This window comes from Pelobates fuscus, chromosome 1 (genome assembly GCF_036172605.1).
Source record: "Pelobates fuscus isolate aPelFus1 chromosome 1, aPelFus1.pri, whole genome shotgun sequence".
NCBI classification, from domain to species: Eukaryota; Metazoa; Chordata; class Amphibia; order Anura; family Pelobatidae; genus Pelobates; species Pelobates fuscus.
Window position 1 is genome coordinate 177,072,211 of NC_086317.1, and position 27,093 is coordinate 177,099,303.

Consider the following 27,093-nt stretch of genomic DNA (forward strand, 5'->3'; position numbering starts at 1 on the left):
TCCATGCAGGGACGCCATCTTGGCTTCTGTTGCATCGTGGGCCGGTCGCCAAAGCTCCCCTATGTTCATGCCCATCCGGGGTTTGTCCGCTCTCTGTTTTTTCAATTTTAGGCCCATTGTGCCCTTGGGTACGAGGAGAGTACCCTGAGGTGGGGCAGGCTTGTGTGTGTGCGCGGAAAGTAGTCGTTCAGGGCTGTTAAGGTCGGGAGCCTCGTGGCCATGCGACCTTCTTCTTCAGTAGCTTAGCTCCGCCCAGGTGTACAAATTTTGCACGAACCCCTACCCTGTTAAACTGCCCATCTAAAGCATAAGAAATATTGATTATTGGATAAAAGAATGTAATTGATTATACATTATACAATATTATTTTTTCTTTATTACAAAAATGAACTATGAATGTTCAAGAACCTTTTTAAAATCAGGATAAAAATAAATAAAATTTAAGCAGCCAAAAGAATGTCCTCATTTGAAATCAGACTAGTTTAAAAAAAAAAACAACAACAAAAAAACCATTGCAAACATGTATTCCAGATCCTATAGTGTTAAAACCACCATCTAGCCCCACAGGGCCCCTCATGCCTCCATAAATAAAGCAACATCTTACTGTATGCAAGCCAGAAGCTGACATCATCAGAAGAGGTTGCCTGATCCAATCACAGTGCTTCCCCATAGGATTGGCTAAGACTGACAAAGAGGCAGATCAGGGGCAGAGCCAGCACAATTCAATCACAGCCCTGGCCAATCAGCATCTCCTCATAGAATTGAATTAAATCAATGAATCTCTATGAGGAAATTTCAGTGTCTGCATGCAGAGGGAGGAGACACTAAATGTTTGGATGCATTTTAGGCAGCCATGACCCAGGAAGGATCTCTAACAGCCATCTAAGGAGTGGCCAGTGAAGTTATCACTAGGCCAGTGATGGCGAACCTATGGCACGCGTGCCACAGGTGGCACGCCGGGCCCTTTTTGTGGGCACGCGGCCATAGGTCGCCGGGAGGGGGGAGACGGCTGGCGCGGGTCGGCATCAATGCAGAGTAGGCACCTGCCTGCTCAAAACGGCAGGCGCCTACTCTGCTTCAGTGTCGAAGGACATGGAGGCAGGGGGAGGGATCTGACAAGCAGATCGATCCTCCCGCGAGCAGGCTGTGGGGAGCGTTGCCGCGCGTTCAACACAGCATTGCGCGGGAGGACAGGAGAGCGGAGACATACAGCCACTTACCACCACCGACTGTGTCCCCCCTCCTTCACCAAAGGTAAGAAGAAGGGGGGGGGGGGATAAAATGTTTAATGATTATGACAATAAAAAAAAATTACTACCTGCAGCACTCCCCCCTCACATAGCACCCACCATTTACACACAGCACCCCCCCCACCCACTCACACACAGCACCCCCACCCACTCACACACAGCACCCTCCCACCCACACACACACAGCACCCTCCCACCCACTCACACACAGCACGCCTCAGACACACACAGCACGACTCAGACACACACAGCACCCTCCCACCCACACACAGCACCCCCACCCACTCACACACAGCACGCCTCAGACACACACAGCACCCCTTACACACAGCAATCCACACCCTTACATACAAACACATACACTGCACCCCTCAATGCAGTGTATATATATATATGTGTGTGTGTATTCATCAGTCTGTATGTATTCAGCGGACTGTGTGTGTGTGTTCAGTGGACTGTGTATATGTGCTCAGCGGTCTGTCTGTGTGTATGTGTGCTCAGCGGTCTGTCTGTGTGTGTGTGTGTGTGTGCTCAACGGTCTGTGTGTGTGTGTGCTCAGCGGTCTGTCTGTGTGCATGTGTGTGTGTGTGCTCAGCAGTCTGTGTGTATGTGTGTGTGTGCTCAGCAGTCTGTGTGTGTGTGTGCTCAGCAGTCTGTCTGTCTGTGTATTCAGCAGACAATGTGTACTCCGCATTCTGTGTGTGTGTGTGTGTGTATTCAGCAGTGTGTGTATTCAGCAGTGTGTGTATTCAGCAGTCTGTGTGTTTGTACTCGGCATTCTGTGTGTATACTCAGCATGAATACACACACGCAGTCTGCTGGATACACACACACGGAGTCTGCTGGATACACACACACACACACAGTCTGCTGAATAAATACAGACTGCTGAATACACACACAGTCCGTGTTGGCACTTTGAGGAAAAAAAGTTGGCATGTATTGCGGTTTGGGCACTCAGGCTCAAAAAGGTTCGCCATCACTGCACTAGGCTGTAATGTAAACTCTGCTTTTTCTCCGAAAAGACAGTGTTTACAGCAAAAAGCCTGAAGGTAATGATTCTACTCACCAGAACAAATTCAATAAGCTGTGGTTGTTCTGGTGACTATAGTGTCCCTTTAATGGTCCAGAGACAATTCAATGTCTGGAGGCAATTAATACCTTTACTGCTGAGCACTTTTTCATTGGGGAACAATAGCATATCATTTATTTTAAGCAAGGAATGCATACTTAACATATAAAACAGCAGTTTTGTGTATAGATTGTATCATGCCCACTGACTCGTTGTAATAACATTGTCGATATGGTGTTTATACATTGTCAAAATACTGTTAAATAGGCTGTACAGTGCATTGAATGTAGCCCAATGGAAGAGGTATTACTGATTATAGAATCGCAAGAGTTAATTTAGCTGCTTTTAATTAACACCTATGAGACAAACGTTGGGAAGCAATGGGTTAAACGTTGTTGGTGTCTGAAAAATGCCTTGAATGATACAGCAATTTAAGGGACAGGGAAAGTCACCCAGACCACTTCATCTCAATTAAGTGGTCTGGGTGAAGAGACCCTGTCCTTTTAACCCTACAATGTAAAAACATTGGAGTTTTTTTTTTTTTTTAGAAACTGCAATGTTCAAATTGCAGGGTTCAATCCACCTCTAATAGCTGTCTTGCAGACAGCTACTAGATGCACTTCCACAAGCTCGCATAGCACAATGCAGAAGTGTAGAGCTCTCGCCACACACGCGCAAAAGTTCCCTGATGCTCCTCTATGGGAAGCATTGGATTGGGCCATGCCTCCCTAATGACGTTGTGAGGGGTGGAGAGCTAAGCAGCACCAAGAAGCCTCCATGAAAAAAATATATATATCTCTTTTTATTTTATTAATATTTTGGCAAACGGGAAGACGACCACTATAGGTAGGGACAGGGAGGGATATTACTGTGTCAATTTGTGGAAAGCCACACTTGCGAAAAACAACCAAAAAAATATGATTAGGCTGGAACAGCCAAGTTAGAAAAAATATGTGAAATTAAATTTCTTCCAACTCTGCTAAAATGTTTAAAAATTTTTGCAATTTTTTGTGAATTAACACTTTGCAACTTGTTTTAATGCACCATTTGGTGAATAAACTAAGTTCAAGTCACCATACACACTGGAGGGTTTCAGTAAAACCCTTTCAAGGCTCCATTCACCGTTCAGAAAATAAATCCCTTTATTCAAGGCGCTGTATAAAATGCTTTAATCAGCTAATTGCGAATGGGGAAGATAATAAAGACAACCCGTTATGTGTAACTAGGCAGGTAGTACTATGAGGACAAAGAATTGTCCACTGCTTATAGGTTTGCGTGGATCTTGATTGCTGTCCAGAAACTGTACAGTGTTAAGAAAAGCGAAACTTTTTTTAAATTTTTATTATGAACAAGAACAGCGCAACCGTAATCTAAGTGATTAGCGGCTGTCACTTCGGCGTCGGAAAAGAATAAATGTTGGGTGAACCAAAATGGTGGCAGAAATTACTTCCGGTTCCAGTTACTGGATAGTCACATCCTCAATCGTCATCAGCGGATCATCACTTCGAATCATCGCTGCTTTTGATTGGCTCCCAGAGCAAGTCCGCCTTGATGCAACCAATCGGGATGCTCCGTTCACCCGGCTCAGTTATGGTGGACGCGATGTCTCGGAGAGGGTGAATATACCCAAGGGGAAAAGAACTCCCCCCTAAAACCAAAACAAAACACCATACACTCCAACAACCTGTAATCATTTATTGAAGCAGGATGACCGACAGTAACCGGCAGTTCTGGAAGAGGAGTGCCAAACTACCGGGCAGGTTAGAAGGCAAAGCTAAAGCTTTTCGTTTAATGGAAAACGTAGAGACATGGGGTTAAAAGAACAAAAAGTTCAAAGAGGAGTTATGCAGGGTTAAGTATATACTGTTGCACGTTAACTGAACAACGTATTAGGTGATGTTTTCAAAATATAAAATTTTAATAGTGAAAGTGGATTCCATTTTTGGAATTGTAAGTCAAGTTGCTAAGTTTACTCTGTGTATCACTGTCATTAGTGCCTAGTAAGATTTCAATGGGTCTAGGTCTTTCATTGCATGATCAGGGTGACAATTGATCAATGATACACAGTGTTAAAGGAACAGTTTGGCCACCATAAAAGCTTTGTGAAGAATGAAGTTGTTATGGTGCCAAGTGATCACTGGTGCTTCCTTACCATTAGGGCTTAAACCGTTCACGAATAGATTAACCCCAAAGGCTGTGTTTCAGCATTGGATCGCTCGGCCCCTCTTTCTTTCCGCAATTCTTCGGAATGAAAGGCATGAGTAGCATCTGGCAGGGGCACAGCTGACACACTGTGCCAATTGGTATCTCTTCATTCATTAAAATTGCTTGAATAAAAAGCTATGTGCCTACTTCAAGCTTTTTTTTTTTTTTTTTTTTATGAACGGGTAGCTACTGATAAGCATAGATTGTCAGATGACCGCTCTAATAGAATCACATGCACACCTGTCAGCAGGGCCGTGCAAATAATTTTGGGTACATAGGCGAAGATGCATTTTTCCGCCCCCCCAAAAACATCTTCACCTGTGTGCCTCTTAACCTCCCTTTTGTGTTTCTTATCCTGTCTTTTAAATATCTGACTCCCTTTAGTGTATTTTATCTCCTATTTTTGCCTGTGTGTCTCCTATCTCTCCTCTTTGTATGACTCTTACATCCTCCCACATTTTGTGTTTTACTCCTCCCAGCCCCTTTGTATGACTCCTTTTCTCCCAGCCCCTTTGTCTTTTACTCTTCCCAGCTCCTGTGTGTTTCTTTCCTTCTCAAGCCCCGCTGTGTTTCTTTTACATCCAGCCCCCCTCCCCGTCCCTTAATGGTCCCCTCCCTTCTCTGACCCTTACTGTTCCTCTCTCCTCCTTTCCCTGTCCCTCAGTGTTCCTTTCCCTTCCCCCTCCTTTCCCTGTCCCGTAGTGTTCCTCTCCCCTCCCCCCCCTCTGTTCCCTGTCGCTTAGTTTTCCTCTCCCCCTTCCCTCCTTTTCCTGTACCTTAGGGTATCTCTCCCCTCCTCTCCCTGTCCCTTGGTGCGCCACCCACCCCCCATAGTGGTCCCCTCCCCTTCCTGGTGTGCCTCCTACCTTTCTTGTAGCGTGGCTGAGCGGAGCGAATCCCGGTACAGTGAGCTTTTCCTGTCAGTCCTGCCAGGTACAGTAAACAGAAATTCCTGTACCACGGTACACTCCGCTTGGCCACGCTACAGTCAGGGGTGTATAAACACTGACAGTCACACACACACTCAATGACAAACACACAGACGTCTCTGATAGCCAGACTCTCTTATCTGACACACTCATTCGAGAAGGTACAGGAAAATGAATGACACACTCATTCATTGACAGACACACACACACACGCACACTGACAGACTCATTGACAAACACACACTGACAGACATACACATACTCACAGATACATACACACACATACACACACACACACACACACACACAAACTCACTGACAGACACGCACACATACTCACACACACACTCAGACACACATACTCACACACTCACAGTAATTAATAATGCTGTGAGTGTGTGCCTTATTGACGTGCCGGCCCTGCCTGTCAGATGCTGCCTAAGCCTTCCGTTCTAAAGAATTGAAGAAAGTGGAGGGATAGTAGGGCAAAGTGATCTGATACTGAAACAGATTTGTTAGTGAATGGTTTAATCTCTAATGATTATGAAGTACCTACCTATGGTGTTAGTAGTGTTCATTTAATGGGTTACATGTAGAGCAGGACTGATTATTTTTCTTGTGCCAGCATTTTACTTGGCTACTTAAAGTTCTAGAAAGGAGATATTTGAACAATAACAGACATGAGATATTACAGTTATGTCTTTGAATATTCTGTTTTACCAAATAAGTAGTTTAAATGGACACTCCAGGCTCCTTAAGTGTTTTTATGCGTGAAGAGTATTTCTTTTTTTAAATGTATTTATTTATTGTTACAAAGCGTGCAAATATCAATGGGAAGTGTTACTTAATGTATTCACTTTGTTACACCCACATGGCTGTCAGTCAGACATTGGATTCTCTTACTTCCTGATTGTTTTGTTTAGTAGAACCAATTTTTTTTTAAAATGCATAATTAAATGTATGTGTTTTATTGGTGGTATATCTACTAAATAGTAATTTTTTTTTTTTTTGAAGTGGAGTATTTTAAATAGGTTACCTCTTTATATAGTCCTGTTAATGGGCAGGGAAATAGAAAGCTGTTCGGATCTTTCTCCATGACTAAAATCTTCAGTTTCCCTAACTAATTCTGTAGCTTCCCCTCTGTGCATGGACGACATACATATGAGTTCCAGGCTGCCTAAGTCTAGTGTGCCAGGGGTGCAACTAGTCTCAGCACAAAATATAAATAGCTCTGGATGTGCAGCATTTCCTATCACGTTGACAACTTATAAAAGCAGAAGTGGTAATGGTGGATGGAGTAACTCTTTAACCAAGTATCATTTAGAGTATAAGTTGAGTTCTATATCACAAAATACATAACTCGACATTAAAGGGACACTATAGTTACCAGAACAATTACAGCTTAACCCCTGCTATGCCGTCATTTGGGCCCTGGCTCGAAATGCCGGCGGGCGGCATAGCACGTCCACACTGTCCAGGGGTCTTAACTGCTCGCCGGCGATCGCGATGGGACTTACCTGGCATCCCAGGGAGTCTACCTGCTGCCGATCCTGCCCTCCTGGGCCATGTGATTGCGAGGTCCTTAAGGGGACCTCCCGATCACATGGACGGAATAGCCGTCCATATAGGTGCCAGCAGGGGGAGTGCCTGTAATGACAGGTAATCCCGCTGCTGCCTGTAATAAAATTAAAGTTCAAACACAGTATAAAATAATATATGCTTAGATCATATATATATATATATATATATATATATATATATCTATATCTATATCTGTGTATTTTAATATTAATATATATAATTTTGTATAAATATTATAAAATAAATGCGTGTAATTTGGTTCTAACTGTATTTTGATAAAAATTTTTTTATATATTTACAAACCGTTATCTGGAAATCTATTCGTAAACAGGGCTATACATAGGACACAAGGTCACAAATTTAGGCTGGAAGAAAGGAGATTTCATCTTAGGCAAATATTTTTTTATTTTGTTTACAGTAAGAGCAATAAGGATATGGAATTTTCTGCCTGAAGAGGTGGTTTTATCAGAGTCCATACAGATGTTTAAACTGAAATTGGATAAATACTTGCAAAAACATACAGGGATATAATTTCTAATTAGTGGGGTTACAATTACTGAAAAGAGACTTGCGTCCATCAAGTTCAGAATTCCTCACATATGTTGTTGCTGTTGATCTAAAAGAAGGCAAAACAACTCAGTTTGAAGCACTTCCAATTTTGCAACAAGCTAGGAAAAACAATTCCTTCTTGACCCCAGAATGGCAGTCAGATTTATCCTTGGATCAAGCAGTTATTACCCTACATTGAAGGATTATATCCTTGAATATTGATAGGTTATCATATCAATATTGATATGTTTTTCTAAACTAAATAGGTTTAAATCTGTTAAACGGACACTATAGTAACCTGAACAACTTTAGCTTAATGAAGCAGTTTTGGTGTATAGAACATGCCCCTGCAGCCTCACTTCTCAATCCTCTGCCATTTAGGAGTTAAATCCCTTTGTTTATGAACCCTAGTATCACCTCCCTGCATGTGACTTGCACAGCCTTCCAAAAACACTTCCTGTAAAGGGAGCCCTACTTAGGCTTTCTTTATTGCAAGTTCTGTTTAATTGAGATTTTCTTATTCCCTGCTATGTTAATAGCTTGCTAGACCTTGCAAGAGCCTCCTGTATGTAATTAAAGTTCAATTTAGAGATTGAGATACAATTATTTAAGGTAAATTACATCTGTTTGAAAGTGAAACCAGTTTTTTTTTATTCATGCAGGCTCTGTCAATCATAGCCAGGGGAGGTGTGGCTAGGGCTGCATAAACAAAGTGATTTAACTCCTAAATGGCAGTGAAATTGCAGGGGAATGATCTATACACTAAAACTGCTTTATTTAGCAAAAGTAATTTAGGTGACTATAGTGTTCCTTTAACCTTTCTTCATAGCTGATATGTTCCATTCCTTTTATTAATTTTGTAGCCCGTCTCTGCACATTTTCTAGTGCCATAATATCCTTCTTTAGAACAGGTGCCCAAAATTGCACAGCATATTCAATATGTGGTCTTACCAGTGATTTATAAAGAGGCAAAATTATATTCTCATCCCGAGAATGAATGCCCTTTTTCATGCATGACAATACCTTACTGGCCTTAGCCACTGCTGATTGACATTGCACATTGTTGCATAGTTTGTTGTCTATAGCAATTCCCAAGTGCTTTTCGTGTGTTGTTATCCCTAATTTGCTTCCATTAAGGGTATAGGTTGCTTGTGTATTATTTACACCGAAGTGCATAACTTTGCATTTTTCAACATTAAATTTCATCTGCTATTTGAGTGCTCAGTCCCAGAGTCTAAATCCCTCTGCAGCAAAGTAATATCTTGCTCACATTGTATTATTTTACAAACATCTGCAAACACTGAAACATGCTTTTTTTCAAGATCATTTATAAACATGTTAAATAGAAGGGGTCCCAGAACAGACCCCTGAGGGACACCACTTGCCACCTCTGTCCAGCTTGAAAATGTACCATTAATGACAACTCTTTGTACTCTATATTTTTAAGCCAGTGTTCTACCCAAGAACAAGCATTTTCATCTAGATCGATTTCCTTGAGTTTGAACACTAATCTATTGTGTGGAACTGTATCAAATGCCTTGGCAAAATCCAGAAAGATCACATCCACTGCAACACCCTGATCTATACTTCTACTTACTTCTTCGTGGAACGCAATCAAGTTAGTTTGTCATGACCAGTGCTTCGTAAAACCATGCTGATTTTTGCTAATAACCGTGTTCTTCTCAAGGAATTCTTGAATATTGTCCCTTAATAACCTTTCAAATATTTTCCCAGCCACAGAAGTTAAGCTCACAGGTCTATAATTTCCAGGCAAGGATTTTGAACCCTTTTTGAATATAGGAACCACATCTGCCTTCCTCCAGAACACTTCCTGAAAGAAAAGAATCTTGAAAGATTAAAAACAGAGGTTCACTTATTTCTACACTTAGTTCCTTAAGTACACGTGGATGGATACCGTCAGGCCCTGGAGCTTTGTTTATATTAATTTTCTTTAGTTGCTGCAGCACCTTGTCTTGAGTTAACCAATTACAATTATTCTGCAAGTTTTTAGTAGCAATCATTTGCACATCTATTGCCATGGTTTCTTCCTTAATGTATACGGAGGAGAAATAGTTATTTAAAATTCCTGCCTTTTCTTGGTCTTCATTAACCAACACCCCCATTTCAGTTTTTAGTGTACCTACACTTTAATTTTTTTTTTTTTTTTTAGAATCTATGTACCTAAAGAATGCTTTGGGGTTGGTTTTGCTCTCATTGGCTATTGTTTTTTCATTTTGAAGTTTAGCAAAATTTTCGTATTTTTAATCTCTTCTACTTCTCTACTAAGCCACATTGGTTTTAATTTGTTTCTTTTATATTTATTAACCAATGGTACATACTGAGAAAAATGTAATAGCTGCTTGATCCAAGGAGACATCTGACTGCTATTTTGTGGTCAAGAAGGAATTTTTTCCTAGTTTGTTGAAAAATTGGAAGCACTTTTTTTTTTTTTGCCTTCTTTTGACGCAAGTCTCTTTTCAGCTATGTAATATATATAGTGTGTGTCTGTGTCCCAGTAATGAGAATTACTCCCATGATGGCATACCATTTGCAAAAGTAGAGAACACAATGTGTTGCAAACACTGGCCAATATTGGCGTTCAAATTAGTGTTTTGCATTTTTCACACACAAACAAATATTAACACTAACTTTGGCCAGTGTTTGTGACTAAGTGGCTACAAAAAAAAACAAAAACTGGACATACCCCATTTGCAATACCTTGGGTTGTCTACTATTGCAAATAGTATGCCATCATGGCGAATAATTAATAACCATACGGTCTCAAAGGCAACGTAACCAATCTGGCGAATTTCAATGTGAAAAAAATGAAAAATGTAACATACCATATTTGACCATGTAACTTTCCAAAACACCATAAAACCTGTACATAGAGGGTACTGTTTAACACGCGAGACATCGCTGAATACAATGTGTATTTTATTGCAGTAAAAGCAAACAGCATTATGACATTCACAGTTAAAATGTCATGCAGAACTAAAAAAATAAAATTTCTTAATTTATCAATTTTCTTTTTTTTTATTCATATTGAATTATGTTTCATAGCTAAATATTTGATGTTAAATGAATGCCCTATTTCTCCTGAATAAAATGAAATATGTTAAAGTGTGGGTGCACTTAATATGAAAGAGGTGAATTACGGTTGAACCGACATATAGTCAACTTCCAAGTTTTGTTTACGTTTTATTTTGATAAATTAAGTTAATGTAGTTGTTCTGGTGTGTGTATAGTATGTCAATGTAGGCATTCCTATGTAAAATACCGCCTTTTCGGAGAAAAGGTAGTGTTAACATTAGTGCATAGGAACACCTCCAGTGGCAGTCACTAAGACTGCCAGTAGAGGTGCTTCCTGGGTCAGTGCTGCACACTGACGTTAAGCGTTTTAGTGCTTTGCATGGAGGTGCTGAACACTTCCCCTAGGCATGCATTGATTACAATTTTTATTAGGAGATGCTGATTGGTGCAGTGTGGTGTTTTGCCATGCATGCACGATAGCCTTCCAATGCTTTTCTATGGGAAAACATTAGATTGGCTGAGATTGTCAATTCTGATGATCTTGGCCAAGGAAGCGCATCAAAGGCAGGGCAAGAGCTAGTTATATTTCCCCACCATAACTTTCTTGGTTTATACTCCGCAAGTTACGCCGAGCCTCAATAGCAAGTCAGTAAGTAACCAACCTCATACTTATGAGTTGCATTAAAGACTGGACATAGCCCATTTGCAGTACCTTGGGTTGTCTACTATTGCAAACAGTATGCCATCATGGGGAATAATTAATAATTCTTATTCCTGGGCTATCATACGGTCTCAAAGGCAACGTAACCAATATGGCGAATTTCAATGTGCAAAAAACTGAAAAATTTAACATACTATAAACATACTCTTTTTCCTGGCACTATAGGGTCTCTAGGTCCCCCTCCCGCCGGGCTCTAGGGTGAGGAAGGTGTTAAACACATACCTTTTCTCCACCGCCTGGCTCCCTTGGCGGTGGGGACTCTCTGCCTTCTTTCCCCGTCATCGGCTGAATGCGCATGCACATTCAGCCAGTCCATAGGAAAGCATTCTCAATGTTTTCATATGGATGCTGGCGTCTTCTCTCTGTGAAAATCATAGTGAGAAGTGCGGAAGCGCCTCTAGCGACTGTCAGAGAGAGAGCCACTAGAGGCTGGATTAACCCTTCGGTAAACATAGCAGTTTCTCTAGATGGACTTGGCACCTAGACCACTTCATTGAGCTGAAGTGGTCTGGGTGCCTATAGTGGTCCTTTAACAACTTCTAGCTGTTCATGAGTGGTTCACTGGATTTGCATCTCTTCCTGAGTTGTTTCAAAGCTGTTGTATACTGTCCAGCAAACACTCCAAGGGGTCTATTTTTAAAATAGAATAATGAGGCAAAAAGCTGATTCTTTGTTGAACTAATTTGCATCTGCTTACCCAGAATACCTTGCAGTAGTAACATCACTGCAAATTTGAGATTTTTGTGGGAAAAGCGAGTCTTATGGCTTAACTGGTATATGATCTGTGTTTAACAATGTATTGAACTGTAAATATATATAAAAGAGAGGGCTGCACTCACTTCAATATGCATACTTACAAGGGTGCCGTTGGGGTCAAATCATATAAAATCCAGTGCACTTATTCACTCACTAAACAGCTATTTCATTCAAAATTAACAGAATGTAATAATTTTATTTAAAAACTCATTACTTGGCAAAAAAATAATGGTGGTTTAGTTACAGTAATGTTAAGGGGTTAAAGACCTTCCATTTATCCTCTGTGCTTTTGCTAGTGAATATTTCCTACCAAGCAATTAGCTGTGGAGATGGCCATATCATTTTACAACTGTGCATTTTTTAAAAATTTTTTTACATTCTTTATTTTTGTAGTGCATAAAGATATAACAACGCGTATGTGGTACCCCAAAGGCATTCCACATGCTTTTCAATGACATTCACAACATTGGGGAACATAGTAATATTTGCACAATTTTTATATTAATGTAAAAGGTCACTTCTGTTACGCGTAGCTTAAAAGTGGGTTCAATACTTGAAACAAGAAACAGTTAGGTAAGGTCATGTATATAGATATTTTATGCATAGTAAACATGCTATTCTAACTAGTAACGACCAGCTATTCCATTTAGTGAGGTTTATCAATTACGAGGTAAATCAACGCATGTTATATAGTAAGACTCAGGCTTGGTAGGTACACCGTACCGGTTAAGTTGAGGTGTGTGCTTTGTGGTGTCTGCTTTGTGGTGTGTCTGCTATACATACTGTGAGTGGTGATAACTATGCACTGAGTGGGCAGATATAGGTAAAGGCAGCATTGAACCTAGGATGTAGCTCACAGTAATAATGGGAGTTGTAACATGCTGCTTTCGGATAGGAGTGCACGCAATTTATACCACCGGGGTTTAAACCAAGAGGTAGGGAACTGCACAACCTGCGAGGTCGAATATCTTGTGTAGCTATGCTTGGCAAGGTGGCTAAGTAAGATTACCAGTAGCTAAACAATCACAGCGTATTATACACTTCCTCTACATTGATTCAGGAGTCTCAGGAGCATGTCCCATCGCTCGGTGCCTCCCGTCAGTAACAAGGAGCTCCGATTGTAGTTTTGGGTGCCTAGTCATCTGATCCCCAGCAGCGGCAGAGGTGAGGCATGTGTAGGGAAGTCCCAATGATTATCAGCCACAGTGTACCGGTAAAGGGCTCTCCTCCAGCTCCGGGTCTGTATAAGGGTGGGTATCGCTAGTTCTCTGACTCCGGTGTACATGCGGACCAAGTCCCTCCTCTGTCTGGGGTGTGAGAGTCGCGGGGGTATGCAATTATGGTAGGTAATCCTATGGTAAGTTGCTGGGTAGATGCAGGGCAGCGATGCCTCAAGGTGTTTTCAGCCCGGCGGGTAGCTGGTTGGGTGAGTTGGTTGTTAGGCTCAGCTGAGGGGCGACAAGTACGGGGGATTTTTCTTCCTGCTCTCTGCCCCGACAGGGGACATCTGTTGTGGGCAGTAGGTGTTTCTCTCTCCCAGACAGTGGCCGGCCGTAGTTTTGGCGGTTATAGTTTACTTGGGGCCCTCCGGCATGGCAGGTGTTGTAGCTGCAACTCATGGGGACTCCCTGATGTAGGATTAGATGGCACAGGCCGTGATCCGCCGCCATCTTGTGAGGTGAGTCCTGCGGGTTTCGTGCGCCATGGCTCAAGCTCTCCCCAGTGGGGACCGGGATGACCCCCTTGGTCCATAGGGGGGGGAAACCGGGCCGGCAAGCGACTCAGGCAGTCGGCATGTGGTAGTAGGGAAGGGAGACCCGGCGGCAGCCGTCCACCTGGCTCCCCTCCCGTGTAGGCCGAAGCCCTCGAAGCTCCGTGCTTCCTCTTGGGGGCCAGAACTCCCGATCTCTGGGTCTGCTGCCTTTCTTACAGCCGTGAGTTTCTCGTTGGCTAGTTTATAGTGCGAAAGTCCGCGTTAAGTAGCTTAAGAGGCCCGGTTTCTCTGGAGCCTCTCCTGCATGCGACCGGTTAGCATGGCGGTCCGGCCCCGCCCCCACAACTGTGCATTTTTGTCAAACCTATATACATTTTTTTTTGGTGGGTTGATCTCATATGAAACAATTTTATTAGTCAGCACATGATCCAGACATCAATTCTACATGGTACTTTTAAAAAATTTAACTGTACAACTCGTTCATCTGGCCCAGTTAATGTCTGGATAATTAAAATTTCCAATTATTAACAAATTACCCAGATGTGTAGCCTTATTAATTTGGGATAGTAGTTGCTCTTCTCCATCAGTATTAAAGCGGCACTGTCATGCCGAACTTACCTTTCTTTAATAGATTCATCTTCTCTCCCTCCCAGGATCTGTTCATTTCTTCCTGTCTGCTCTAGTTTTCATTAAAACATAAGACAAAGTACTCCTTGACTTCACCAGTTTAACTCAACCAATGCAGTCAGTGGCTGAGCTATGTGTAAGGAAGTCATTTTCTAAAATCGGCGTGATAAAGAAGAAAGGCTTATAATGTTGAATTCTGGAAAACATTTATTTAGCAAAAACAGCATATTTAAAAAAAAAAAAAAAAAAAAAGAGAAACAAAACGCCTGTAAATCAGACCAATTGTCGTAGTTGTGTTGTTTCTCAGCATGACTTTTTAATTTTCACACACACACACACATGTTTTATAGTTGCCATGCATTTGGGACCATTATATCTGTGGTTTGATCTTTGTGGTTATGGTGCTTGGGATTTTTCTTTAATGATTATAATCCACTCGCCTTTGTTCATATTATATTTTCTTTCTTGTGCCTGGATGTCAGTAGCACAGGCACCTCCATTTTGTGCTCTGTCCATGATGGGCAAAATGTGCGTCGTTGACTGAAATGGAGCATTGCTAAACAACTGTCATTACTTTCACTTTTTTTAATTAATTTAGTTAATATATTTTTAAATGTAAATTTTTTTTAATGTAAAGTATATGCAATTTATATTACACACACTGATTAGCCACAACAGTAAAACCACCTGCCTAATTTCGTGGAAGTCCCTGTCATGCTACCAAACAGCTCTGATGAGTAAAGGAGTGGACTCCACAAGACCTCTGAACGTGCCCTGTTGTATCTGGCACTAACCCATTAGCAGCAGATCCTTTAATTACTGCAAGTTGCGAGGTAGGGCTTTCATGGATTGGATTTGTTGTTCCAGCACATTCCACAGATGCTCAGTCGGATTGAGATCTGGGTAACTTGGAAGCAAAGGCAACACGTTGACCTCTTTGTCATGTTCCTTAAATCATTCCTGAATACTTTTTTGCAGTGTTTCAGGGTGCAATATCCTGCTGAAAAAGGCCACTGCAATCAGGAAACACTATTCCATGAAGGGGTGTACATAGTCTGCAACAGTCTATAGGTAGGTGGTATGTGTGAAAGTAACATCTACATGAATCCTAGGACCCAAGGTTTCCCGGCAGAACACTGCCTCTGCCGACCTACCCTTTTCTGATAGTGCCGTTGTTATGGTACTTTTTCAGTAAACCAAAATGTTTAAGTGTCTATCTGTTCCTGTCCAAATTAAAGAGAATTGAATTGCGTATATACGCTGAAGTAATTCAGTCTGACACACGGAGTTCAGGTTAAAATAACTTCGAGGAAATTTATTGGCAAGTGCAGAATCAGCGGGCGCGCAGGCCCTTTTAAGAGACATTTTCGTCATCATTGATTATCAAGATATCAGTGAATAAACATCATTAATTGGATTAATTGTTAAGTGTCTGGGTTAGTGTCCACCTATCAATATAATTAATTGGATCAAAAGCTAAGTGGTTAGTTCCGTGTCCACCCACCAAGAGGTGGTACTTTTCCGGACACGGGTGGGGGACAAGGGGTCTTGAGCGTCATTTTACTCGGTCGGTGATGTCAAATCTCGTGGTTAGGTGCAAGGTCTCTTATGAATAGAACATTTCATTACTACTGTGTTCTCATGGCCTTTAAATTATATTATGTTGCGAGTTAGGGGAAATTCAACAGTTCCTGGGTTAGTCATATCCTTATGGAGAATACTGTCCTTGTCTATTGTATTAGATGTGCTGAGAAATACTGTCATGTAATGTAGTTTTAAAATGAACAAGTCAGGTTAGGAGGACAAAATGGAGGATTGTCACAGTATAAGGTTAAAATGGAGTTAGTGCAATAATTGAATACAAGTACAATAAGGTTTTTTAATAATTCTACATCAGTCCCCCCTATGAAATGTTAGATTCTAAGAGATAAAACTTTATTAAGTTAGTACCAGGAAGACGTGTTAACCCAAAGGCACAGAAACCCTGTGGCCGCTAGCTAGGTGTTAATGCAAAGTGCAAGGCTGTCCCTAGTTCTGACCCTGATAGGCTAACTCATCCGTCAGTATGGCTCTCGAACACTTCACACCCATGGGTATCCCATGGCAGCTAATCCACCACTTCTCCAACACGGGGTCTTTACCATTCACTGACAGATGCTGTCCCTAAGTTAGTCCCTTCCTAGAATTCCTGCACTTTATCATCAAAAGGGATGGATTGCAGCGGCAAACAGGGTGAGTTGAGATCCTGGAAATCTTGGTCATAAACATCAAGTAGTGTGAAAGTGGGTGCCGCTTGGTCAATAGTCTTCGTGAGAGCTTTCCTTAGGCAGGGGAAGACACAACAAAAGAGAAGAGCAAAGATAAAAAAAGAAATTAGTATTGCCATACCAATATACATTAAAGCCTTTTTCCAACCCGTCATCCAACTAAACCATCTGTCCCAGGGATCTTTTATCCCAGAATTCCTTTTTAATTCTTCTGAGAGGTCATTTAATTTTGCTATGGCTAATGTAACTTTACCATTAGGACCTGTGTTTTCTGGGATGTAGGTACAACATGTCATGGTGTCGGGCAAAATTTTACATACCCCTCCTTTTTCGGCTAGGATCATATCCAGGGCTATTCTATTTTGGAAGGCCATTTGGGATGTTGCCTGCAATTGTTCGGCTAATCCCTGGAGGGCATCTCTGGTGTAATTAACAAAACGCTGTTGATTGTAATAAATGTAGTTTATCCAATTTAAGTTCTTGTTTGCAGTAACTATGGTAAAAATTGATTCAAATCCTGCAGCAACTTCATCTCTTGCTTTAAATTCATTGGGTACCCCCCTAGGCACCCCAATGGCATCAATGTAAATGTGAGGGTCAAAACTTCCTTTTACTGGGGCTTCACGCTTGGCCTTAGTGTGACTGGACTCATGGGTGTTGGTGTGTGTGTCAGAAATAATGTGTATAGGCATAATGGCCTTGGCCAATGTACACTCCCCCCACCACTCTGTGTCCATTCTGGATCTTAACTGTAAATCCCCACACAACCAGTAAATATCTCCCAGTGACCTAGTGTGCTGCTGCAGCAAACGTACAGGAACAGTTCTGTATGTACTACAATAACCTGCGCGAAAGTTACCCACAAATTTACCAATCCCATCATGTTTGGCATAGCAAGTGTAATTACCTTTATATATAGTAACACCATGAGGAGGTCTTACATTTTTGGCTATAAGAGGATACTCCGTTGTCCATGCTTGACATTGAGACCTGTTGAAATTATATTGGTAGGCAAAAAGACTTAAAATGCATTTTTCATCATCTACTGGCAGGGTTAAAGGTACAGTGCCCAGATGAGGCCGGGCACCACCACACACATAGCATGCGGTTCGGTTATGTTTGTTGGCATTATATTTCATCCATTCTAACCATAGGTTAACATCATTAAAACCTGTTTCAGCGGCCATAGTATCTTCAAAGGTGGGGTTAGCAATGGCCATCATGTCCTTAAAGGACTGGATGTGTGGTTTTAATGGGTTTGTGACCATATGAGTAGCTCCTCGCCACTCAGGGGAATTACACATATCTTTAAGGTAGAAATGCCCTAATTTAGTATAGTGGCCCTTTTTCCAGTACATTCCCAATACATACTGGTCTGCATCTGTTGGGCTTGGATGTTCAACATTAAGAATTAATTTCATTGGTGTGCCTCCTCCAGGCTTTCTCAGAGTCATTCTTTGAAGGAGGGACCTACCATGATCATCTACTTTAGATAAGGCACTTTTTGGCTTGTAGCCCCAGGAAGGCCCGGCATTCCATCCCGCCGCCCCCCAATGGCCACAATCATGTCCCCATTGTTTGTCAACTACACAAACATATGGATCTTTTGCATGAGGGATATCTCTATAGATATTCTGGATCTGTGTTGTAGTGAATGGGCATTCTACGATGTCACAATAATCAAAGGTATAGGTAGCCACACGGGTACATGATGAATTATACCAGAAGGTGTACCCACTAGCATCTTTAGTGATGGCTACTTGCTGGGCCTTAATTAAACTAATTAAGGAGACAATGTACCAGAGGTACATGGTTGTGCGGTATCTGCTTCCTCTGGGGCAGGAGACTTCTTGCAGTGGGAAGCGTGGATCCAATGTGGCCTGCCGGCCAATTTGACGGAAGTTGCGGTGATCAGGAGAACTTGGAATGGCCCGTCAAATCTTGGTTCCAGGGAGCTTTTCCGCACGAACTTCTTAACCAGAACCCAATCTCCGGGAAGCAGGTTATGGGTACCTGTGTTCAGATCGGGATCTGGAATTGAAGAGAAAACTTGGGCATGTATTTTGTTCAAGGCACTTGCAAGTTCAGTTACATAGTCTACTAAAACATCTGATTGAAGCTGTAACTGCTGTGGATAATAACAACCTAGCCTGGGTGCTGTCCCAAATAGAATTTCATATGGGGATAACGAGTGTTTCCCTCTAGGTGTGTGCCTAACGCTGAACAAAGCTATTGACAGACTTTCTGGCCAGGGCATTTTTGTTTCTTGTGACATTTTTAACATTCTGGCTTTTAGAGTGCCATTCATGCGCTCTACTTTACCACTACTTTGTGGGTGGTAAGGGGTGTGGAAGGCTAGGGTCACTCCCAGAGCAGTCCAAATTTCTTTAGTCACTGTTGCTGTAAAGGCTGGGCCTTGATCACTTTCAATGACTTCTGGAAGTCCAAATCTACATACAATGTCTGTAAGTAGGCGTCTTGCGGTTGTTTTTGCAGTGATATTGGCTACAGGGTAGGCTTCTGGCCAGCCTGAGAACATATCCACCATTACTAGTGCATATTCATGAGACCCACTCTTGGGCATTTGGATATGATCAATTTGAATTCTCTGGAATGGGTACATGGGTTTTGCTAGGTGCTTTGCAGGCACCTTGATTGGTCTTCCTGGATTGCATTTTGCACAAATGACACAGGCCCTGCAGAAGCTGTTGATCAGGGTTGTGATTCCAGGTGCTTCATAATATTTTTGAATGAGGGCGGCCATTAGGTCTTTTGACAGATGTGCAGGCCCATGGGCCCATTGGACAACTGCTGGGTATAAGCTTCTTGGAAGGCAAAATTTAGAATTGTTGTAGTAAATTCCGTCCTTTAGGACAGCTCCTTTCTTCTTCCATTTCTGGATTTCTTCAGGGGTAATTGCAGCTTGTTGTTCTCGCAAAATTCTTAGGTCAGTAGGAAGAGTTTGCAAGGTAAAGATAGGAACTTCTTCTTCTTGACCGGACACTTCTTCATCCACTTCCTGCAAATCTCTGGCCGCTTGCTTAGCAGCCTGGTCAGCTAAATGGTTGCCCTTTGCTTCATCTGAATCCAATTTCCCATGTGCCTTTACTTTCAAAACGGCCACTTCTTCAGGGAGTAGGAGGGCATCCATTAGTTCCTTGATTGCAGAGCTGTGTTTGACTGGTGTACCGGCAGTGGTAAGAAATCCTCTTGTCTTCCAAATGAGGCCGAAGTCATGTGCCACACCCAGAGCATATCTTGAATCTGTATAGATGTTGGCACGCTTTCCCTTGGAAATCTTGCATGCTGAAGTCAGGGCTTGCAACTCAGCTTCTTGCGCAGACATTGCTGGCGGTAGAGGTGACGACTTGAGAACTTCCTCTGTTGTGGTTACGGCATATCCTGTATGGTATTTTCCTTCTTCATCAGCATACCTTGAACCGTCCACAAACAGAGTAAAATCCGGATCCGGTAATGGATTCTCATGCACAGTTGGTAAGTGTACTGTTTCCATTTTCATCTGTTCGAAACAGTCATGAGGAGTTTCTGGGTCATAGTCATTTGTTATAACTAGGTCTTTAAATTCTTTTTCTAGGAAGTGGCGTGGCCATGCTTCCAGAAGGTCAGTTGTTGGGTATTTGACAATACCATTTTCCTGTAGCTGTTCTTCATCCATGGTGGCCCATAGTTTTGCCATGGGCCCAAGGTCATTCCATGACCTTGTCTTCAATTTGGTAACAGGAATATGTGGGATAGCAGTATCCCAATGGCGGTAAAGGTAGTTAAGTTGTTGAGGTAATTGGACCAAGACCATGCTATTGCCTTCAGAGTCACAATAGAAATCTTGAGCAGTGAGCTTAACATCAGTCCAATGGTAGAGCTCATCTTCATAGCAAGGCTCGGGAGTAATGTCTGGTTTGTACCACATGGTACAGAAGGCGTAATCTGGGCCTTCACAGAGAGGCTTTTCATCTTCATAAAATGTCAAATGTGGATGCATGACTTTCTTGATACATCCACAAAGCAGGTAAATGTAGGTTTCATCTGTGATAAATCCATAATAGATACCCCCCTCAGGGAGTGGAAGAAGAGTGGATGGGTTAAGAACTTGACATCTTTGGATGGAAATGTTGTCAGGTAGAAGAAGATGGCACTGCAGGCGTAGGTGTCTGGCTGGAGACACGTGCTTGAGCTGGACTTGGTTGATGATGGCAGAAATGTCATGAGGGGCCAAAACAACCAGGGGGTGGCCAAGGACCAGGTCTGAGGTTCTTTCTATGAGCTCTCTTGCAGCAAAAACAGCCCTGAGACAGGAAGGGGTCCCTCTGGCCACAATGTCCAGTTGACATGAGAAATATCCAATAGGCCTCTGGCGGCCTCTTAAGTCATTAGTTTGGGTGAGAACTCCTGTTGCGTGGCCTTGTCTTTCAGAGACAAATAATTTGAAAGGTTTGGAGTAATCAGGTAGGCCCAAGGCAGGAGCAGAAGCAATGGCACGCTTAAGAGATTTGAAATTGTCCAGAGCTTCGTTGGTCAGGCCGAATGGATCTGACTTGAGTGCATCGTAGAGAGGTTGCATAAGCAGAGAGGCCTCTGGGATCCATGCTCTGCAGTAGGAAATGAGGCCTAAGAAGGCATGAAGAGATTTTGAAGTCCTTGGGGGTTGAATGTCCAGAATTGTTCTGACTCGGTCCCGAGTGAGATGTCTCCTGGTAAACAACGCAGCTAGCCATCCACGTGATCTAAAAGGAAACGGGCTACAGACCAGGCACTTTTTAAAGGTCCATAAGCCCCTCCCACAACTTTAGGCCAAGCCTTCCAATTTGTGTTCGGGGCAACATTGATTATGATATGAAGTAAGATCGTTAGGAAACCTGTGATAGGAAAAAGTTGGTTGAGGTGTGCCGGAACCGACGTATGCTGTAGGCCAGTAAATGAAGTGAATCATGTTCATAATACATTTGAGTAAAGAACATAATACAACGCAAGTACATTAAGATGACATCTTAACGAATGTCCTTCGTATTTTCTGTCCTGGTTGGGGTATGTATATGGTATATGCTGATGACTTCCAGCGACCTAGAGTTTTAATGACATGCACTGGAACGTCCTGGCTTGATACCGTAGATGCGGCCCCTATGCTAAATAAAGGCTAGGGTTCATACCGAGCCTTGTTAACAATAACTGTACGTATAACATGAACTTAGAGGTAGTGAGGATAACCCCGTGAAGTGACAGTAGCGGAAGAGATGCGATATTCGGTATGGTGAGGAGGTAGGAATCAAAAACCTTCACCGGCACCATATATTATTTGTGGGATAGTATGGAATGGCGACGGATTGACCCAGTAGAGTCAGTATGTAATGATCTTGATGTTTAATTAGGTAGGAGATTCAAAAACAACCTTGTGCGTTGTGTTGGCCACTGATGGTGAATTCTAGTGGCCTCAGGAAGCCGTAAAAGGCCAGACATATAGCGGTTTTAAGGACAGCGTTAGTGAAGTGTTCGAAAGGGGCTGAATCTTGCAAATCAGACGTATTTTGGATAATCTTAAGTATAGTCTGATTGGATAGGATAAAAGGAAACTGGCGTTGTTGGAAAGTAGAGAAATATATGATGTTGGATACCAGTCAGGCGTAACTTGATGGTAAAGTGAGCCTAAATTGAAAAAAAGTAGCGAACACAACCAGACATAACCAACTTTATGTAAGCAAGGACCACTTACCTGTGACATGAATAGTAATGGAAAGACTTGGTGACAGCAATTGCTAGGAGACCACTAAGGGCACAACTTGAAATGCCTTAGAACCTAGAGGAGTAATACCGTGTACGTTGAAATAGTGGGATCTGCCATACACGTGAGCCCTACGAAGGCTAATGAAATGGTTGTAAGCCTGTAAGTGACAACCAATATACACCTTGCAAACAATTGAGGGGGTAACACGAGCGATTTAGGCTAAACCAGGTGGCATGCATATGAAAATACCAGCATATGACGTCAACCATAAATTAATGGCATTAAGGCACGTAGCGAAACTCTGGAAATTAAGTGAATCGTGAACCTGTCACATGTATAAGCCCCTGTTGCCTGAAAATAATGGGATAGCCCGGAGACTGATGAACGTAGATACGTGATTAATATAGTGAGGTCCAAGTTGACAAACCAATTTATATAGGGGAAATAATAGAGTAGAATGGGTTGAGAACCGGAAAAGTATCAATACTGAAGAAAAAACAAAAATTAGCATAGGTAACTAGTATCAGTATCAACAAGAATATGTGATGAAAAGTATCTACAAGGACCATAACTGTGGACAATTCAAGCTAACAAGTGTATGAGAAGCCAACCAACAACCCGTAATTAGTATAACTAAACCAAAGTAAACCTTTGTTAGCTGATGAGTCCCATGAGGGTTGTAGTTAATGTAAGTACAGTAACTGTATATACAAGTTAATTTATATTTGTGAACCATATGTGCAGGCCCAAATTGGGCTTGACATGATTGATCCAGTCAATAGCGCCATGTAGGTAGCTAAGACATATAATAGAAGTCGATATGTTCCAGCAAGGGGCCTAATACCGGAAGCTGAAGAAGGCATCGCTGTGAAGCTACGTATTAATGAAATGCTGAATATGATAGTAGTGAAATTCTCCCTGAAAGAACAAACATACAGTTAGTAGAAACAGATTAAATCCGCTGCGGCAGGCCCGTTATGGCTACTTCTGTGAGTACGAGGTAGGGCCGGCTCAACTTAAAGATGACATGTTTTAGTAAAATGTCACAATATGTCTGATAGGTGTGGCATCGCAACTTACCTATGTCCTAATTCACCTATTAGTGTAAATACTTCTAGACAGAAAGTTAATATCCCGTTGGATATATGAACGTACAGGCGCACATTATGGTGTTATGGTCGTATGCGGTTGACGGCATGGTTTGACCATGTATTTTTAGTCTCTCATTTATTTACCCCTTAGAGGACACGAGTGCTGAGAATGTTGTATGGAGGTTGGTGTTGCTCGAGCAACTTGTGCCTACTCCAGCATCAGCATTGTCCATGTTGGTATGCATGAGCCTGAACAGTTCTGCTTTCCCGGCCGTTGCTGGAAAAGGAACGTTGCGTCTGCGTAGCTCAGCTGTAATACGAGGAATGGTCCATGACCTGATAGAACCTGATAGGTGTCACCTTTTCATATAGGTGTAGTGGACTAGACTGGAGTACTGGGGATTGACATGTCATCACCTTCTTGCAGGGATCTGAGGCATACTGCAATATATTTTTTTTAAATTCTTTATTTTTGTTGTGCATGGTAAAACAGTCGGCTCACTCAGCCACAATAGCAGTCGTAAGCTCAGAACAAACACCGTAAACATAACATGGTATATAATATTCAGCACAAATTTTATATTTTGTAGTAGGGAACAGGCTGCACATGTTTAGATAACATGCATAACATCAAGTCTAATACAGTTTAGTCAGTGGCAGTAGAAAGGTACATGGTGGTATAATGACATTCGGCAAGGTGCACGCTAATAGTTTAGGTACAGACAAGGTTGGGAGGTACTGCACTGAAGTGCTTTTACAATAGCATCATGCTTATTAGCCAAGAAATAGTATATGAGCGGTACAAATAGCCAAGGTCATTTCGTTTATAAATCTTTAGTACGTTAGTGCATGAAAGAATGTAACAATCTGGGGTGCCTCGCCATAACGGCGGTAGGTAACTATAAGGCCTCGATACGTAACTTAGTAGTGGGAGTAGCGTGCACATTTTTAGGATGTACCATGACAATAAACAGGATATTTAAACATTTTAAAAATTAAAAAAAAGAGCGAAAATTAAGTGTTGTCAAAAGGAAAGCTTGTAGTAACATGCGGGTTCTAAGTGGTGAGGGTTTTCTTTTAGGGTGCGTGTTAGTCAAAGTGTGGAGGTAGTATGCAAGAAAGCTCGCTAGTCAGTCGGTGTACCTACTGTGTGTCTTCGTAACCTAGGGTGGTAAACATGCTTAGGGTAGTGTACGTGGTGTTCTTGGTTAGGGTGCGTGTTTGGTTTGATTAACTTTTACATATCAATCGTGTTTGTTGCGCCGCACTAGCGGTGGCCAGTCTGTGTGTTGTCTCAACCTAGATTAATATGCAGGCTGAGTGAGAGGGAAGCCCCTAGGCCTAACGTTGTTAGTTGCTCTAGCTGGCCTGTTGAACGTGTGACCTGGGGAAGTCAGTGTGTATAGCGAATGGGCTGTATGATCCGCTCTCGGCCACATGGCATAAGTGCAGATGCAGTCACAGTAGAATCAGTGAGACGTGCGTGTGGTAGAGAAGCCTGTTAGCCGGTGAAGTGTGTGACCTTGTAAGGTTATGTATGTGAGCGCGCATTCCTAGAGTGGGCTTAAGTATAGGGGTGGGTGGGGGAAAGGGTCTCTCACGACTAGGAGCCGGGTGTGAAAGTCCATCTAGTCTCGTGTGTCCTGGTGTGTGGTTAGGGTCGTCAACTTTCCATTGCATGTTGGCCATTAAACTTGAATCTAGTAAAAAAAACACTTTTAAATTACGAAAGAGTTAACAGCGGTAATAAACTGTGAGCTATTTCAGGGGGCTTCATGGGTCAGTTCACGTCGTTGGACCGAGAGTCTCGGAATTTAGGAGAGGAAACTGCCACAGCTTGGCTGGGCGCATAGGGACAAGCAGGAGAGTTACCAAAAGTCAGTGTAGGGTCCCGTTGGAGCCCAGCTTACTGTGCTGCTCTCCCCGGTGCGTCTGGGTTGTCTTCTGCCAAGAAGGTCCAGTAGCGGTCGTGTGGAGTGTCAATGGGTGCTCACTCTGCGGATCCTGGGTAGTGGTCCAAATAGGTGGGTGCCAGCGTTATGCTCGCTGACGGTTGACCTGCCGTCCCCAAGGTTGTGGTATGGGGTATCTATAGAAGGTTGGGCGTAGAGGGGTGTTGTTCCCGTGCGTTGATAGTCCTCTGTGGCCTGCTCGTCACCAGCATATCCCAAGTCCCGGATATTGGGCCTGAGTGAACCCAGATTCAGCAAGGTCACTTGCCTGTAAAGGAGCTGTAGGATAACGAGGTGTAAAAGAAGAGTCCAATGTAGTAAATAAAAATAAGAGCATAACATAAAGCGGGAGCTGCTGAGGGTCGCAGCTGTGGTGCGTCCTAAGGGTGTAGGGCGCTGCTGAGCGGGTTGAGTATCCCCCTTCTGGGTGGGGCTGTCTTTGCGTTGATCGGTTGTCGTGTCTGAGGTATGAACGGCGTAATCTTCGATAGGTCCCATCGGTGCTTTCTGTCGTTTGCACCAGGTTGAGCTGCGGGCGTAAGAGAGTTCTCTGGCAATTCGAGTGTTGGTAACAGCCTCACTGCTTCTTGCAGGTCTGTGACTGTGTGGGTCTGTTCATTTTTCAGGACCTGTAGGGCCCTTGGTGAGCGCCATCGGTAGGCTATGTCGTTTTGCCTCAGGAGTGTTGTGAACATCTGTAAGGACCTGCGCCACTGCAGGGTGTCTCCTGACAGGTCGGCATAGAAGGTAAGGTTGGCATTTTCAAAGTTGAAGGGTGTCTTCCCTTTAAGGGCAGTGAGTATTGCCGCTTTGTCTGTGCTGGATCGGAACCTCACCACTAGGTCCCAGGAGGCCGTGTCTGGGGCTTTTTTGTCAATCTTTCTTTTATTGAGGCATATATAGTGGGGTACAGAATAAAGAGAGGGAAATGCAATAACGGTTGACAGTGAAGGGTTCGTACATCATTAATTTGAGGAAACCACATTTCCTGAGTAGCGATGCCTCATTTTTTTTTTTTTTGTTAAAACAGTTTTCTGTTGGCTTGTTGTGTTGCATAAACATATTATAACTATAAACAGTGCCTATCTAGGTACACTATGAAAATAGAGAGTCGGTAGGCTATATAATATCGTAGACCCGCTTTAGATGATTAATCGTCAGGTTAAACATTCAAGAATATTGCAAGCTAGGTAACTATCTGAATACTCATCAGTAGGAAAAACTATTTGTAAGGAGGTAACTACGCTAAGCGTGCATACAGTGGTGGCTGTGCTCAAGGCTAAACATAACTGTGTGAGTTAACTAAGAGCTTACATTTACACTTCACTGGGCACACGACAGGCGTATACATATGTATAAGGTGCCAATGTTTGCTAGGCTGTGTATGATGAGTGTATTCTCTGAGTCTCATTGTGGTAAGAGTAAGCTAAAGGGTTGTAGCGTAGTTTTCCATACAAAATGTAAAAATAATTTAAAATAAAATAATATATAATAATAATAACATAATGTTATACGAGTAGGCAACATAGTAAGCATGGTTACAAGTGGGAGTCCAGCAAGGAGAGTCCATGTGGGTCGTTCAAGTTAGGTCACTACAGCCAATGGCTGA

At 42.5% G+C, this 27,093-nt stretch overlaps 1 protein-coding gene across 2 annotated transcripts in view; it reads left to right on the forward strand.

The window, feature by feature from the left end:
• The first annotated feature begins 3,819 nt into the window (after positions 1 to 3,819).
• TBC1D22B (TBC1 domain family member 22B) overlaps positions 3,820 to 27,093 on the forward strand; it is an 86,073-nt gene continuing 62,799 nt past the window's right edge. Inside the window, exon 1 of one of the 2 annotated variants that reach the window (XM_063453013.1) lies at positions 3,820 to 4,082. In XM_063453013.1, coding sequence (XP_063309083.1) covers positions 4,030 to 4,082 — 53 coding nt within the window. In that variant the 5' untranslated portion in view covers positions 3,820 to 4,029. The remainder of the gene's footprint in view (positions 4,083 to 27,093) is intronic. The other variant, XM_063453016.1, reaches the window with a different exon arrangement.